The sequence below is a fragment of the Puntigrus tetrazona genome, chromosome 21, assembly GCF_018831695.1.
Source record: "Puntigrus tetrazona isolate hp1 chromosome 21, ASM1883169v1, whole genome shotgun sequence".
Classification (NCBI taxonomy): domain Eukaryota; kingdom Metazoa; phylum Chordata; class Actinopteri; order Cypriniformes; family Cyprinidae; genus Puntigrus; species Puntigrus tetrazona.
The window spans coordinates 11,867,869-11,882,294 of record NC_056719.1 but is presented as its reverse complement, the minus strand read 5'-3'; the positions used below and the strand labels follow the sequence as shown (position 1 = coordinate 11,882,294).

Sequence of the window (14,426 nt, the reverse complement as noted above, 5' to 3'; positions counted from 1 at the left end):
TTTAAACAAGCATTCTACATAAATGGCTCTTTTAATTTGGAACCCGTTTTTACATCATTCAAGGAACCATAAGCAAGCACAATGGCCCCACTGCCAGGGCAGTTATATGCGGGTGAATGGGGGCCCCTATAATGCCCCAAATGGGGGGTGTTGTGTAGTGGGTGTTGATGTTTGGTGAAGGATGTGACAGCGTTGATTAACAAAGGGGGGATGGGGGTTGGGGGGGTGTTCTTTCTAATCAAATTAGCTTTAAGTAGTTCAAGCCAGTCCACAAACCTCAGTTACACAACACAAAATAAATATATTCAAAAGATATTCAATAAAGTCACAGAGATAAAACTGTATGATCCTTGTGTTTTCTTGATTTAAACATTTAAAGGAGAAGGTCACCCAAAAATGAAAGCGCTGTCATCATTTACTCACCCACAAGACGTTCCAAACCTGTATGAATTTATTTGTTCTGCCGAACACAAATTTTCAAAATGTCTTCATGGATCGTGATCTTTAGCCTAGTTAATATTCCAATATTTGGAGTAAAAGAAAAATGTTTAATTTTGACCCATATAGCTATTTTGGCTAGTGCTACAAATATACCCATGCTACTTAAGACTGGTTTTGTGGTCCAGGCCTCCAGGGTAACTTATGATAAAATAAATAACCTAAACTGAAGCTTCTAATAAACTGATCATGACACACCATTTGTGTGGAGTTTAGGTCCGTTAATGAAAATTTAAACAAATATATGTTTATATTTATAACAGCTAATTACAGATGGACATTCCAGTCCTGTCACAGACGAAAGAGAAGAAACAAGCCAGCGTGAAAATACCAGAAAGATTGCAGAATCGAAAGACAGTGGCTGTGAAGTGAGAGCTACGGAAAACATAAGGGGGTGGGTATTTGAGCAAATGGGAACTAATAATGCTTATTCATGTCTAAATAACCTAGCTGCTAGGTCTTTATAGTCTTTTGCTACCCCGTGTGGCTAGCTGAAGTACCGCAGCAGCTCTGGAGATAATGACAAATCGAAGTATCGCGAGACTAAACGAGGGCTGCAGCCCCAGCTGTGCTGTGTTGGTTATTGTTAAAGACCCAAAAGAGGGGGAAGTTATGGCAGATACAAAAGCCAATTCTTTTCAAACATCTGTGATGTGTACTTTAGCCATTCGGTTACACGTGCACGTAGTGCTTCTGCTGGACTGTTAGCTGCTGTTGAGGAGGCGCGGGAACACTTCAGCAGGTAAAAACAATCGATTCGCGCTCTGCAGCTCGCGAGCGCATCCCTCAAACCGGTTTCAGGTCGCCGAAACTGGATTGAACAGCTAGTCTGCTCATTTACATACCATCTAACAATTATTGTCGTATTTGTTAAAACATGTAGCGGTGTTCAGTAAACGATCACTTGAAACTCAAACTTAAACGAAATAATGTTTGAAAACAAAAGCGAGCTGTTGTGCTTCAAGCTAGTGCGTTAGCTTTTGACGTAACGTTGGCGGAGTACTGAGAAAGTGAGCAGCATTACATAACATCAGCTGGACGGCTCGTGTAATCCCATTCCCAGCATGCCATGATTCTCACAACACTAGTGCTCACTCTTGCGTTATCACTTCAATTAAAAACGGGTTAAGTTTTATTGTAGATTCAGATACGTTCGTAGTCTATTTAACATTAGGTATCTTCTCAATCAACTGGTTTGTAGTGCACCCAGTCAAAACTTACTTATTTTTTTATGGCTTTTGCTTCTATTCTAGCTCTTTCCGTCTTTTGCTGGCTGTGCTCGCCCTGGTGTCCCACAATGTTAAGTGAGCAAAAATCAGCTTGTCAGCGAGATCAACCTGTGCTCTAGCAGTGGTGCTTTTGGCCCTTCACTGGTAAGAGATGGTCACATTTGATTTAACGATGCACACTTGTGTAGATGATGATAATAATGTTTTTTTTTTTTTTCAAATCTAAATTTGTGTAGATAAATTTCTCCCAGTTTCCATTTTACTATCACTTAAAAGGATTGTTTAAAGAGCGTATGGTCTCAGATATGCATAGCTTCATGGTTATGTTTTTGATGTACCGCGACACGATCTACATTTAAGTTCGCAGAGTAATGCATTGGAAATTATATTTATCACGGCTAATTGCACAATAAAGATATAAATGGGGTCTTAAACAGAATGTAAGGACCGTATTGGACATACAAAGAGTGAGCATATGGTTAAATGGTGAACACCACATGGGAATGTTTAGATATGGTGTGAATGATTTATTTTTTTCAGTGTCATTCAGTATCAGTATTTATCATGACATGTTTAGTTCATTCCAATTATGGGGAAGGAAAGGCATACCACATGTTTGTTAGACCTCAGGAATGAATATAAATGTAACTTTCTTTGTTTTTGTGAACTCTATAGAGTAAGCTACCTATTTTTTTTTTTTTTGTTTTATCAAAAATGCTGTGTAAAGAAACTAATTTCTAAAGTGTTAAGTTTAATTTATATTTTAAAAATTTATATTTTTATTTATTTATGCTGTAAACGTGTGTGGTAAAAATTAAAATACTTGTTGTATTATAATATTCTTTATAATAAGGTGTCCAATAACAATAAACATGATTTTAATTATTGCCTGCATGTAGTAGTGGTAGTAATACGTGTTTTATTGTTTAATTTTGTGGGGTTATTGCAAAGGTTTGAGGGGTTTTTTTTGTTTGTTTGTTTTTTTTTTTGTCAGCAGTTTTAAACCAAAAAATATGATGGAGTGATTTCATCATAGTGAAATGCTAAAGTTCAAAAGAGGTTTTTAAGCAATGAAAAGAAATGTTTATTAAAGTGGGGTTTTTTGGTTTTTAACAAAACGAAAGCAAAAAATAATGCATTTTATTTATTTACCAGGATTTACTGAAAAAAAAAATTCTGTGAAAAACAATATTTTATAATAAACTGTAAAGCATATTTTATCAGAAAATCTTGTCAAGCAGGTATAGAACAAGAATCATTAGATGATGTTAAGACTCTATTTAAGCATGACTGTGCAGCAGTATAGGTCAGAATAAGTATTTTTAATGATTACATAAATATATCTGGAAGTAAACTGTAAGTTGCTGCTGACTTTATTTCAGTTTAGTGACACATTTCCATCTGAAACTGAGTATTGAGTGGTACCATGAGTATCCATGGGTTTTATTTTTGTCATCCTTCTCTCTGTCTCTCACTCATAGCAACCTATCGGTCGGAGAGATGTGTTATAAACTCTGCTCAAGACATCAAACTGACGTCGTCAGAGAAGGAATGTCATTCCAGAGCAAAAGCAAATCTTTAGATTTAAATGAAAGATTACCAATACTGATTTACATGTAGGCTATGTCTTACTATATTATACTTTTTATCAATGTGTATTATAAATGTTTGTCCGGAAATATCAGGGATGATATGAGGGATTGAATTTTAGCCGCTCTGTCATTGGTGATGATGTTGTGCAGATCAGTTGGACTGCGTACCAGAGGATTGCAGAACTGTGTCTCTTTAATGATTAATCTTGAAGCTGTTGGATGGTTCTTTGGCCTTAAACTCAAATATTGCTTGGTTAATATGTTACTTGTTCTTTTCTCTTAATTTCATCTGTAGATTTGATCCAGTCCCATCTGATTGGCTTGGTCCAGGCTGTCTTCTCTTTTTAGTTCAACAAACACTTCATTCAGTAGCCATAATGTCTGGACCTGGAGACCTCCCAGGTAAAGGAGAGAGGCCTGTTTATTTAACTCTTTGAAGTGCATAATATTACTTTCTAAAGGCTTGTCAATGGTTTTAAAATACTTTCACTTTTATTTTGAATAGCTTTAAGAGACAGTAGCCTATTTGACAACAATTTTTGTTTTTAAATGCATTGAATTGTGAATGTTTAAAGTAGCTATCTGTTCAGATGTTGACACAGTGCTTTGCTCTTTTACCTCAGCCCTGGAAGCAGGTCCAGGTGCCTCTGAGGGACTCCTTGGGGGAATGTCCATTCCTGTTGGAATGACCCGTCGGGCTCTCAGCTATGATGATAATCTTGAGCGCCCTATGTCTCCACCTCCAACTGACATTAATATTAACAACCTGTGGAGGCGACCTGTCATTCCTGAGAGGAAGTTTGCACGACTTGCTGAGGTGTGTGTGTGCATTGCTTTTCTCTGACTAGATTTATTATTAACCTTACTTTTTTCTTTTCTCTCTCTCTCTCTCTCACTCACTCACCCACCTGCCACTTTATTAGGTAAACCTCTCCAACTTTCTCAACACAAATTTCTAATCAGCCAATCACATGGCAGCAACTCAATGTATTTAGGCATGTAGACATGGTCAAGGTGATCTGCTGCAGTTCAAACCAAGCATCAGAATGAGGAAGAAAGGTGATTTAAGTGACTTTGAACGTGGCATGGTTGTTGTTGCTGGTATTTCAGAAACTGCTGATCTACTGGGATTTTCATGCACAACCATCTCTAGGGTTTACAGAGAATGGTCCAAAAAAGAGAAAATATCCAATGAGCAGCGGTTCTGTGGGCGCAAATGCCTTGTTGATGCCAGAGGTCAGAGGAGAATGGCCAGATTGGTTCGAGCTGATAGAAAGGTAACAGTAACTCACATAAACCACTTGTTATAACCGAGGTACGCAGAAGAGCATCTCTGATCGCACAAGACGTCGAACCTTGAGGCGGATGGGCTATAGCAGCAGATGACCACAACGGGTGCCACTCTTGTCAGCCAAGAACAGGAAACTAAGGATAAAAGATTGGGAAAAATGTTGCCTGGTCTGATGAGTCTCGTTTTCTGCTTCAACATCCGAATGGTAGGGTCAGAATTTGGCGACAACAACATGAAAGCATGGATCCATCCTGCCTTGTATCAACGGTTCAGGCTGGTGGTGGTGGTGGTGTACTTAGGTAGGCCTACCTGAGTATTGTTGCCGACCATGTCCTTTATGACCACAGTATATCCATCTTCTGATGGCTACTTCCGGCAGGATAACGCGCCATGTTCACTGTACTCAAATGGCCTCCACAGTCACCAGATCTCAATCCAAAAGAACACCTTTGGGATGTGGTGGAACGGGAGATTCGCATCATGGATGTGCAGCCAACAAATCTGCAGCAACTGCGTGATGTCAATATGGACCAAAATCTCTGAAGAATGTTTCCAGTACCTTGTTGAATCCTATGCCACGAAGGGTTAAGGCAGTTCTGAAAGCAAAAGGTGGTCATATATATATTATTAGGTTTATTTACACTAAGTGCTAATAGCTAAACTAATTGGAAGAGGCTATTTATACTAACTCCAGATGGTGGTTTGACATCAGCTCCAGTGGCGCAGGTGGAAAAACGTATGGCCATCATACTTTGACGCAGTCTCCTTTTTATAAATTTCCGATGACATCAGAAAAACATTTTTTCTTTCAAAAATGAAGGAAATAATCAGAAAGTTGCAAATAAAGTATTGAGTATTGGGCTTTATTGTCCCAGTGAGAGTGTCAACCAAGTTATATAATGTACTTTAATACTGAGGTGCATATAATTGCCACTTGCAATAAGTAGTATAAATAGCAAAAAATGCAATTTGCATTTAAATAATGCTGCTATTTTCAATCGCAAGTGTAAATAGCCTCTATTGCTATTTACACTTAGTGCAAAAAGCCGCTGCCTTTTTTATAAACTGTATCATTTTAAAAACGTTTTAACCACCTGGGAGCACTCCATACTACAATAAAAACTGCTGTAGTAGACTAATTCTAACAATTCTGGTATGTTTTTTTTTTTTTTTGTGTGTGTGTTTAGGAGGATGAGTCAGAAGGAGGGGTAAAACAAAGTGCTACCTTTGAATCCACCAAACCTCAAGTTCCTGTGGTGAAAGCCAAAGCCTCTTCCGTCATGAACTCCCTTATCATCAGTAAGAATATAATAAGGACACTTCCTTATGTGTCATACATTTCAAGTGTTAACTGGTGTAAAACAGTGGCCATAATGTGACCCGTTACAGAGCAGACCCAGGAGAGCATGCACAAGTTTGAGAAACAGGCAGGACTGACTGATACAGGCTACACTCCTCACAAAGGCTTGACTGCAGAGGAAACCCGCTACCATCGTTTGGCAGAGTCAATGCATGTAGGCACAGATCGTCAGTCCAACAGGCTCAAATGTCCAAGTGCCCAGACATGTTCAAAAAAATAATTTTTATGTGTAAATTGTTTTGGATATTGTAGAAGCTTCAAATGCAAAATGTAGATGCCAAAGAAGAGAAACAGCCATCGTCTGGTCAGTCAACCCCTGCCGGGACCCCTCAGTCCTCACCCAAGCAGAGACGCAGGTGCTGAATGAGTCAGCGGCTTCATTTTTTTTTTTTTTTTTTTTTTTTTTTTTGTGTGTTAATTAAATTGTGGGCTGAAAAATGAGATGGTCATTTTGTATGTGTGTGTTGGCAGGGGATGGTTTAGCAGTCAGGGCTCCACCGCTTCTCTCACCGGCTCTGAGATGAGCACCAGTTCCAGCTCCAGTATAGATCTGGCTTCCAGTGATGGACCTGTAGAACGCTGGGGCGCTTTTGGACCACGACCTCAAGTCAGCAAATCCACAACTGACCCAGGTACAGATGCAGCCATAACAGGTAAACTAAACGGTGCACTTCACAACTAAACAATGTCTTCTACATTTATTTTCTTTCATTTTTGAAAAAATGACAATAAACCTTTTTAACAGTCAATCATAAAATAATCAGCATGATTTGCTCATATTACCATTCCTATAATGACCCATAACCAATCATCCCTTCAGCACAGGAGACATATTAACAGTAGGTTTGAGGGTTTTATTTGGATATTCCAGTATATTGCTCCCAACCTTTTTGAAGAGGCCATGCACCTTCAAGGCTTAGGGAAGCTACATTGAAATATTGAAGTAAATTTGTAGTTTAAAAAAAAAAAGCCTGTATTGTTTTGGGACTTGGCAAAATTGAAAAGTCAATAGGCAATAAATATTTATTCACATTGCCTTCCAAGTTACTTATTTGAGGTTTTACTTTCCTCAAAGGCTGATTTAAAAACGGCCATATACTGAAAATTTTAAAAACAAAAATCAAAATATATGATTTTAAGATCATTTATAGATTCGAATGGTTTAAAATATGGCTGATTCAATGTAAAATGATCTTAGATGCACACATAATCTCAAACTGATGTAATATATTTATAACGTCTAATAGGTTTTGAGATGTACCCCACAGCAGAATTATGTTAATTAATCCAATTAATCATTAATGTTTAAGGCGCTTTCTGCACATTTGTAATTTTATATAAAGTGTTTGCCGTGTTCCGCAAATGTGTCCGTGCCAGAGAATTAAAGCAAAAGTGATGAAAACATATAATGAAAGAATGCGGCACAAACAAGACCATTCTAATGTTACGTGATCTTACCCAGGCTTTCCAATATGTAAACATCATACCAATGTGAGCCGCATGAAATTAAGAAAGTTATAAGCGTTACTGATATTCAAAATGGTACACAAGTGCTGCTTTGTTTACATTTCATATATGCATTTCTCTCGTATATCCAATTTCTCTGTTTGAATTATGAATATTTACTATTGATAGCTGTTCTTCTCATGTAGGCGCAGAACACGTGTTTAGTTTGCTGTAGTCTGTGTGCACTGCCAACTCTTTAATGTGTCCCAGCCTTATCACTACTGCACTATTCACATTTGAGGACCACAACTAGCCGCTAAATAAAATGGTGGAAATTCAGCAGAGAGCTTTTTACATACACGTTGCTCCAGATTTTAGAAGATCTTTGGCCTCCCCTCCCAACCTCAGAGTCAACACATCTGACGTTATTCCTGTATCTTCACAGGGGGCTTTGCCCTGCAGTCCTACAAGGGAGCTCAGAAACCCACCCCTATGGAAGTGATGAAAGCCCAGGCCACCCGCTTGGTCGAGGACCCCACCAACTTCAAAGCTCCCCCAAAGATGGAGATCCCCACCATGGAGGGGAAGAGACAGATGACACGACCTCACAAACTCAAACACCGGGACATGAACGTCCTGACACCCTCTGGATTCTGAGAGAACTCCCTACATCCACCTCAACTGTACACATAGTGAACCCGTAGCTGGTCTACCCTCGCTCTTATTCCCTTGTGCTATCTTGCTGTTGGGTCACTGCAGTAGTGTTCGCTTAATTCCGTATCACAGACTCATCCTTTTGCTAGTGTCTGATGTTTGTCCTCAAAGTTGTTGTATGAGTGTGTAGCAGTATTTTTGTTGGTGCTGTCTTTTTTTTTTTTTTTTTTTTTTTTTTTTTTTTGTTAGCATTTCTTGCTTTGCCTTTTAATTTTTCTTTAAGTGTTTTGTTAAGTTAGTATGTGTGAGAGTGTGCGTGCCTTGGTGTTTTTGGATATACTGTGGTGTGATTTATTCATGGCTTGACTATGAACAAAAGCAGTGTTTTTGTGTGTTGGGTTTTTTGTTCCATCACATAGCAAGTTAGAAAACTGCCTAGAGCAATTATCATGTGTAAAGAAATGACGTTGTTTCCTGTGTAACACCATCAATACACAATGGGTTCAGTGATAACTTAATTCTTTAAGTCTTTGCTGTTGTGTATTATGACTTTTAGCATCGCTGTGATGCGGTTGTGTCAAGCACGGTGTGACAAATGACAAGGGCACTAACATTGACTGAAGGCTAAAAAAACTTTGCCTGAAATTTTATTTAATGTAACCGCTCTGGACAGAGAATTTCTTATATTTTTGTTACAAGTTTAAAATTGTTTCAATTTCGCGAAAGGTTGACTGTATTTGCTTTGATCTCGTTGGATCTGTTAATACATGAATAAATAAATGTACATGCATTCCGTTTTTGCTTTGAAACTTCTTTCCTCTAATTTCTCTTTTTGGTTATAGCACCAATAAAGGAAGGTCGGGCACATGCAAGCGAATAAACATATTTAACTGTACAATATAATTTTATTTAATTTATGCAAATATATGATGCAGAATGATGTAAATAATATAACACCAGTCACCAAATATAACTGGTCACCAAGCATTTTTTAGAGTAGTTCTAAGGGATCTTGTGACACTTGAAAATTCAAGAAAGAATAAATGACAAATTCAAATTGTGATATTTCACAGTGTTGCAGGTTAAATATAAAATGCATCCTTGGATTTACTAATCCCAAACTTTTTGCAGGGGTGTGTGTTAATTTGTACGCAGAAATTAGCTAAACCTGATCAAATTTCCCAGAGCCTTGTTTTGAAACGTTCTAAAAGAGCAAAAAATGTATTAGTTTTTAAAAGCATAGAAAGTTCTGTTCTGGTTCTAGTATGTTTAACTAGCTGCAGAGGTTTGTGCATGTGCCTCTTTGGTGTGTGTGTGTGTGTGTGTGTGTGTGTGTGTGTGTGTGTGTGTGTGTGTGTGTGTGTGTGTGTGTGTTTCTGGTCACGTGACATCTTCCCTCCCTCTTGTAATTCATTTGTCTGCCGCTAGGAGGCAGTGGCTTCCCAAGAGTGCTCTCTTTTGACGTAGAAAGAAACTCGCGTCAGATGTATCACCACAGAAATACGCTTTCCTCGGTTTAAATTAAATAGAAATAAAACTGAAATAAAGATGACCTTTTAAATCAATATGTGATTAACAGAACTCTTTAATGGCAGTTTATCATTTACACAAACGGTGTCACGTCAAACCGACACCCAAGGTTTCCTTCATCATCCCCAGTGTTTTCCACGCATTTCTCTGGTTCTTGTGCTGCTCCATTGGCAGTCTCCTCACATCTTATGCTGCCATGGTAAACACACTTTCCTGGAAGTCCAGCCCCATCACCCTCCACCCAACAGCACACTTTCTCCCTCTCTCTCCCCTTTTCTCTCTCTCTCTCTCTCTTACACACACATAAGCTCACCTCCTCCCAAAGCTCTTTTCCAATCCCTCCGTGACGTTGTACTTTTACACGCTGACACATTGTAGGTCATTTCCTACGTTTGGCAGTCCCACCGGGATGTCTGGATTGAATATGTAGCCTGAAGGTCCACCCAGCTCATGGTGTGAGGGCCTCTGTTGTACGTGAGTCAGTGTAATAGAGCTATGAGATCACAGTCTGACCACAACATGTGGACGTGGGTTCAGAGCTCATGGATAACACTCCGCGTCGTGTTTGTGTGAAGTTTGATCGCATTGCTGATGTTACTCATAAAACAGCCACTGTCTGCCAGGCTGTGATTCAAGAACATCACAATTAGGATTACATTATACTTCAGATGAGATCAGAAAGGCTGTTTAAATTGGTTCATTATTATTCATGCCATTGGGTATTATGTATGTGTTTGAGAGGGAAATGTAGCAGAAATTATTATGATATTAATATTATTTATGAACCTATAATAATATCGGTCCAAATATTTACCACAGCTACCTGAAGTTAATCTTGTTTAGTTTCATCTTCTTCTTTTTCTTTTTCCTCCATCCTTCCCTTCTTTATTCATTCATTCATTCATTCATTCATTACCGTATGTAGGTTTGAAATCTACTTAAACATTTATGGCAAAATGTTACTTTTGAGATGTGTTTTAAAAAAAAATGCTAAATAAACATTTAAAATGAACTTTAAAAACTGTATTTATTCATTTTAATTGTGGCACAATTTTACTCTTGAAATTAATTTTTTTAAAAGTGCCTTTTGAGATGTTTTTTTAAACAAACTTTAAAAACATGTCTGGTCAAATCTGACTTTTAAGATAAAACTGAACTTTAAAATGATATGAACTTGTATATTTTATATATATAACTGAAGCAAAAATAAAAGTAAAATGCATTTAACCTAGGATAATCCTCAACAATTTCCTGCACAATACACTAGTAAAATATTCTCTCTTACCTTGCCTCAACAGTATTTGTTCAGTTAGTATTTGAACAATGAAAACAAAAGCTACAGGTTTTGGGTTTGGTCATCTATGCTAATTATGCTTCATAAGCTGTTTGTCCTTTGGCACAAGGAAGTGACTTTTTATTAGGGGTATCTTTTGTAGTTACATATTTCCAAATGTTTGGAATGACCGCAGCTTGCATGAATTCACAATGTTTGCTTTTGTGAGCACCCCCTTTGATAATCGACCTGATCGACTTGTGGAAAAATGGGACTAATAGTAATTTTCGTTAATGAGCTCTCGGTACGAGCTATAATTAGAGGTGACTTGCAGCAGAAGGGCGAAATCATAATATGCATTAATGAGAGGATCCTGTGAAGTTAAATCGCTTGATGTACATTCCGATGTCACATGGCAGACTCCCTCAGCATTGAGCCTATCAGTATGATTGGCAGTGAACAAGAAAAGTCAAATCCAAACTCAGCGGTCCTGCACCACATCTCTTTATTCATTCGTTCGCAATGCAGCAGCCAGACGAAATAATGATGCCAAGTTTGTGAGCAGTCAACTATTAAATCCATCGTCCTGTGTTCAGGAAATAGACAGAGTAGGGAAAAACTAACCATAAATAGCATTAAATAAATTAACAACCAAGGAGGAAATCTCTGTGAATTAATTCGTTTTACATCTTCTAGAGACTTCTGTACGTTAAAGCGGTTTATAGACATGAAGGGTCAGTTAAATATTTGATATGTTTGATAATAATTAATCATGCAAATGTCTTCTCACATGTGACCACAAAAACAGTCTTTTCGAAATCATCTGAAATCATCTAAATCATCGTTTGTTTGGATAGGATAATATTTGGATGAGAAAAAATGGTCCAAATGATGTCCTTAGCAATGCATATTACTAATAAAAAATGAAAAAAGTAGCAAATTTACTAAATATCTTCATGGAACATGATCTTTACTTAATATCCTATTGATTTTTGGCATTGAAGTGAAAAATCTATATTTTTGACCCAGACAATGTATTTGTGGCAATTGCTACACGTACAAATGTGCAACTTAAGATTTGTAGAATTATTTAATGTAGAAATTAATAAAATACCACTGAACATTTGTCATGTATAAAAACATTCACTAACTTTATAACAATTCATAATGTGTATGTTGTTGCTGGGCGTCCTGAGGCAGAGCAAGCTAACAGAGCTTTCTGACATCAATCATTTTTTATTTGTTAAGAATAAACAATATTTATATTATTAATGAACAGGAAACCAAACCAGTCAAACGTCTGATCAGTATGTTCTTGTTTTTTTTTTTTTTTTTAACTTTTGTTTATGAATCAACGAATGCATTATTTTATATTAATTATATCATATTATAGTATATTATATTATATTACGTTATAACACTATTATAAATCATACGGACTTAGTCAGTTTGGTTAGACTAAAGTCTGAATAAACTCAACCGCTGTGCTGCTTTGCACGACCTCAAATGTTTGAAGCGATGGAAAAAGCGAACTCGCCCAGGGTTTAAACGTAGCATGGAACATTAGTAACTCATTTTCTCAATAAAATTCCTTCGGATTTTAGAATTTGGGGGTTGTTTAATCAGAGTGTTGCAAAATAGTTCTTCACTAAACAGCCAACCATCGTATAAAGCCGAACTGATTTTCAAAATAAAGCATTTACTTGCCATAATAATTCATTTCGCACATGAATGTCCGTGAACTACTGATCTGATTATATAATGTTAATCAATGCTTTTAAAAACATTTGCCCGTTTAATGTATTCCTTTGTATTTACTCTTATGGTGCCAGTTTATGAGATAATAAACAGTAAAATAAGATAGGGAGATTAGAAACAAAACTGATAAAAGTAAGCTGAATGCTAAAATCTAAAAGCAATTGCAACACAGCTCTAGAGCTGCACTTTGCCTCTGTTAAATAATTGTTTGAGGGTGTGACTGTTTGTCGCCCGTACCACCCTTTTAGTGGTCGCTGACTGCCCACTCAAGATACTGGGCAGACGGCATGCACGCAGTTAAAGCATTTACTGTAACTCACACCGCATATTTATTTATCTGTAGATTCAATAAACGATCAGATTCTGCAGCAGCTCAAAGATATATGAAACAGTAAAACGTATTTTTTTAATCAGAAAAGAAATATATACTGTTACTTAAATACATCTGTTTTTAATTTGCAACTATTTCAAAACAGTCCTTCCTCGTTCGGTTCATGAATCATTTCGCAGTGGACCATTTGACATCATCTTGAATGATACAGCGTATAGTGTAAGTATGTAGATATCAATAAGCACAAACGTGAGTTTGTTCTTCATGAAGCTTCTACTCTTCTCTAAATGGTCTGGTTTCAATTCATCCAAAAAAACAAAAAAACAAAACAAAAGGGGGTTCAGATTATTTCTATATGGATCTCACTTTTGGCACAGTGACATTTTTGTGCTGGAAGATGTAAAGATCCAAACGCGGAAGTCAGCAGCCCATTATTCCCTAGAACGTCGTTGTATGATGTAACATTAGGATTTGTTTTCACTGGAATTAATTCAAAACCATTATTTTGTTGGTAGTTTAACATTTTTTGAGATCTTGTCTCATTAAATACCTGAATCATCTCTGCCCTGAAATCCAAAGGCTATGAATTATTCCATTTCTGATCATCTCACCTCAGTACTTCTCAATTCTATAGTTTGAGTGAATTTTTTGAGGTCCCTGGGAGTCAGTGTGGTGGGGAGGATCCACAGATCTTCACAATAGCCCCCCACAGGGGGACCACACAGGGCCCATGTCTTTTTCTGCCTAATGTGACACAGATGTCTAGACAAGAGAAACTTCACAGTATCGTAGCTGCAACAGAGCCAATGGTTAAAAATTGGTAACATAAACACTGAAATGGAGATTCTCTATAGGGTCCTAATAGACTTCACCTAGTCCCAAAAAATCTAAATGCATTTTAGCACAATAGGAGACAGCAAAACTTTATGACTTTATAACTTCATCTCATTTGCTTCCACAAATTTATTTTCCTGGGCAGGTACTGGTTAAAAATTTCTTCTGAAGTTCAAGAACGTACAAACAATACACATGCCCATTGACATTAACACAATTCAATTACTCAATTCCAGTGAAGTCTTAATGCTGCGGCATACTTTGATATTTGTAGAAACTCTACACTTAGAGTTGTTTTCTATGACGATGTCCCCTTGAACAAACAAAGAGCCACATGATTTACTAAATCTATTGTAAAAAAATCTTGCACTGAACACTTTTGGGATGATTTGTGCATTGGGATTAAGTGCCGATTTTGAGGTAGATCTCATTACTTCCATTAGTACTCTCATAAATATACATTAAAAGATTACACTGGATAGTTTACCCATAAATTTTAATTCTGCATTTACTTACCCTCACGTCATCCCAAATTGGAATGACATGAGGGTGAGTAATTAATGACAGAATTTACATTTTTGGGTGAACTATCGCTTTAAGCAGTAGCAGTAATATCTTTATTTGTCCCTT

At 37.2% G+C, this 14,426-nt stretch overlaps 1 protein-coding gene across 3 annotated transcripts; it reads left to right on the top strand.

The window, feature by feature from the left end:
- Window positions 1-1,041: 1,041 nt before the first annotated feature.
- kiaa1191 (KIAA1191 ortholog) lies at window positions 1,042-8,867 on the top strand. Of its 3 annotated transcripts, none has more exons than XM_043221823.1 (9): window positions 1,042-1,240; window positions 1,752-1,871; window positions 3,615-3,721; window positions 3,943-4,136; window positions 5,798-5,909; window positions 6,000-6,124; window positions 6,223-6,326; window positions 6,442-6,602; window positions 7,862-8,867. In XM_043221823.1, the coding sequence occupies exons 3-9, from the start codon at window positions 3,697-3,699 to the stop codon at window positions 8,071-8,073; spliced, it is 933 nt and encodes a 310-aa protein (XP_043077758.1). In that variant the 5' UTR covers window positions 1,042-1,240; window positions 1,752-1,871; window positions 3,615-3,696; the 3' UTR covers window positions 8,074-8,867. The 3 variants fall into 3 exon arrangements, with proteins under 3 accessions (XP_043077758.1, XP_043077756.1, XP_043077757.1); XM_043221821.1 differs by having other exon boundaries at window positions 6,442-6,623; XM_043221822.1 differs by lacking the exon at window positions 1,042-1,240 and adding an exon at window positions 1,534-1,622 and having other exon boundaries at window positions 6,442-6,623.
- The last annotated feature ends 5,559 nt before the right edge of the window (window positions 8,868-14,426 follow it).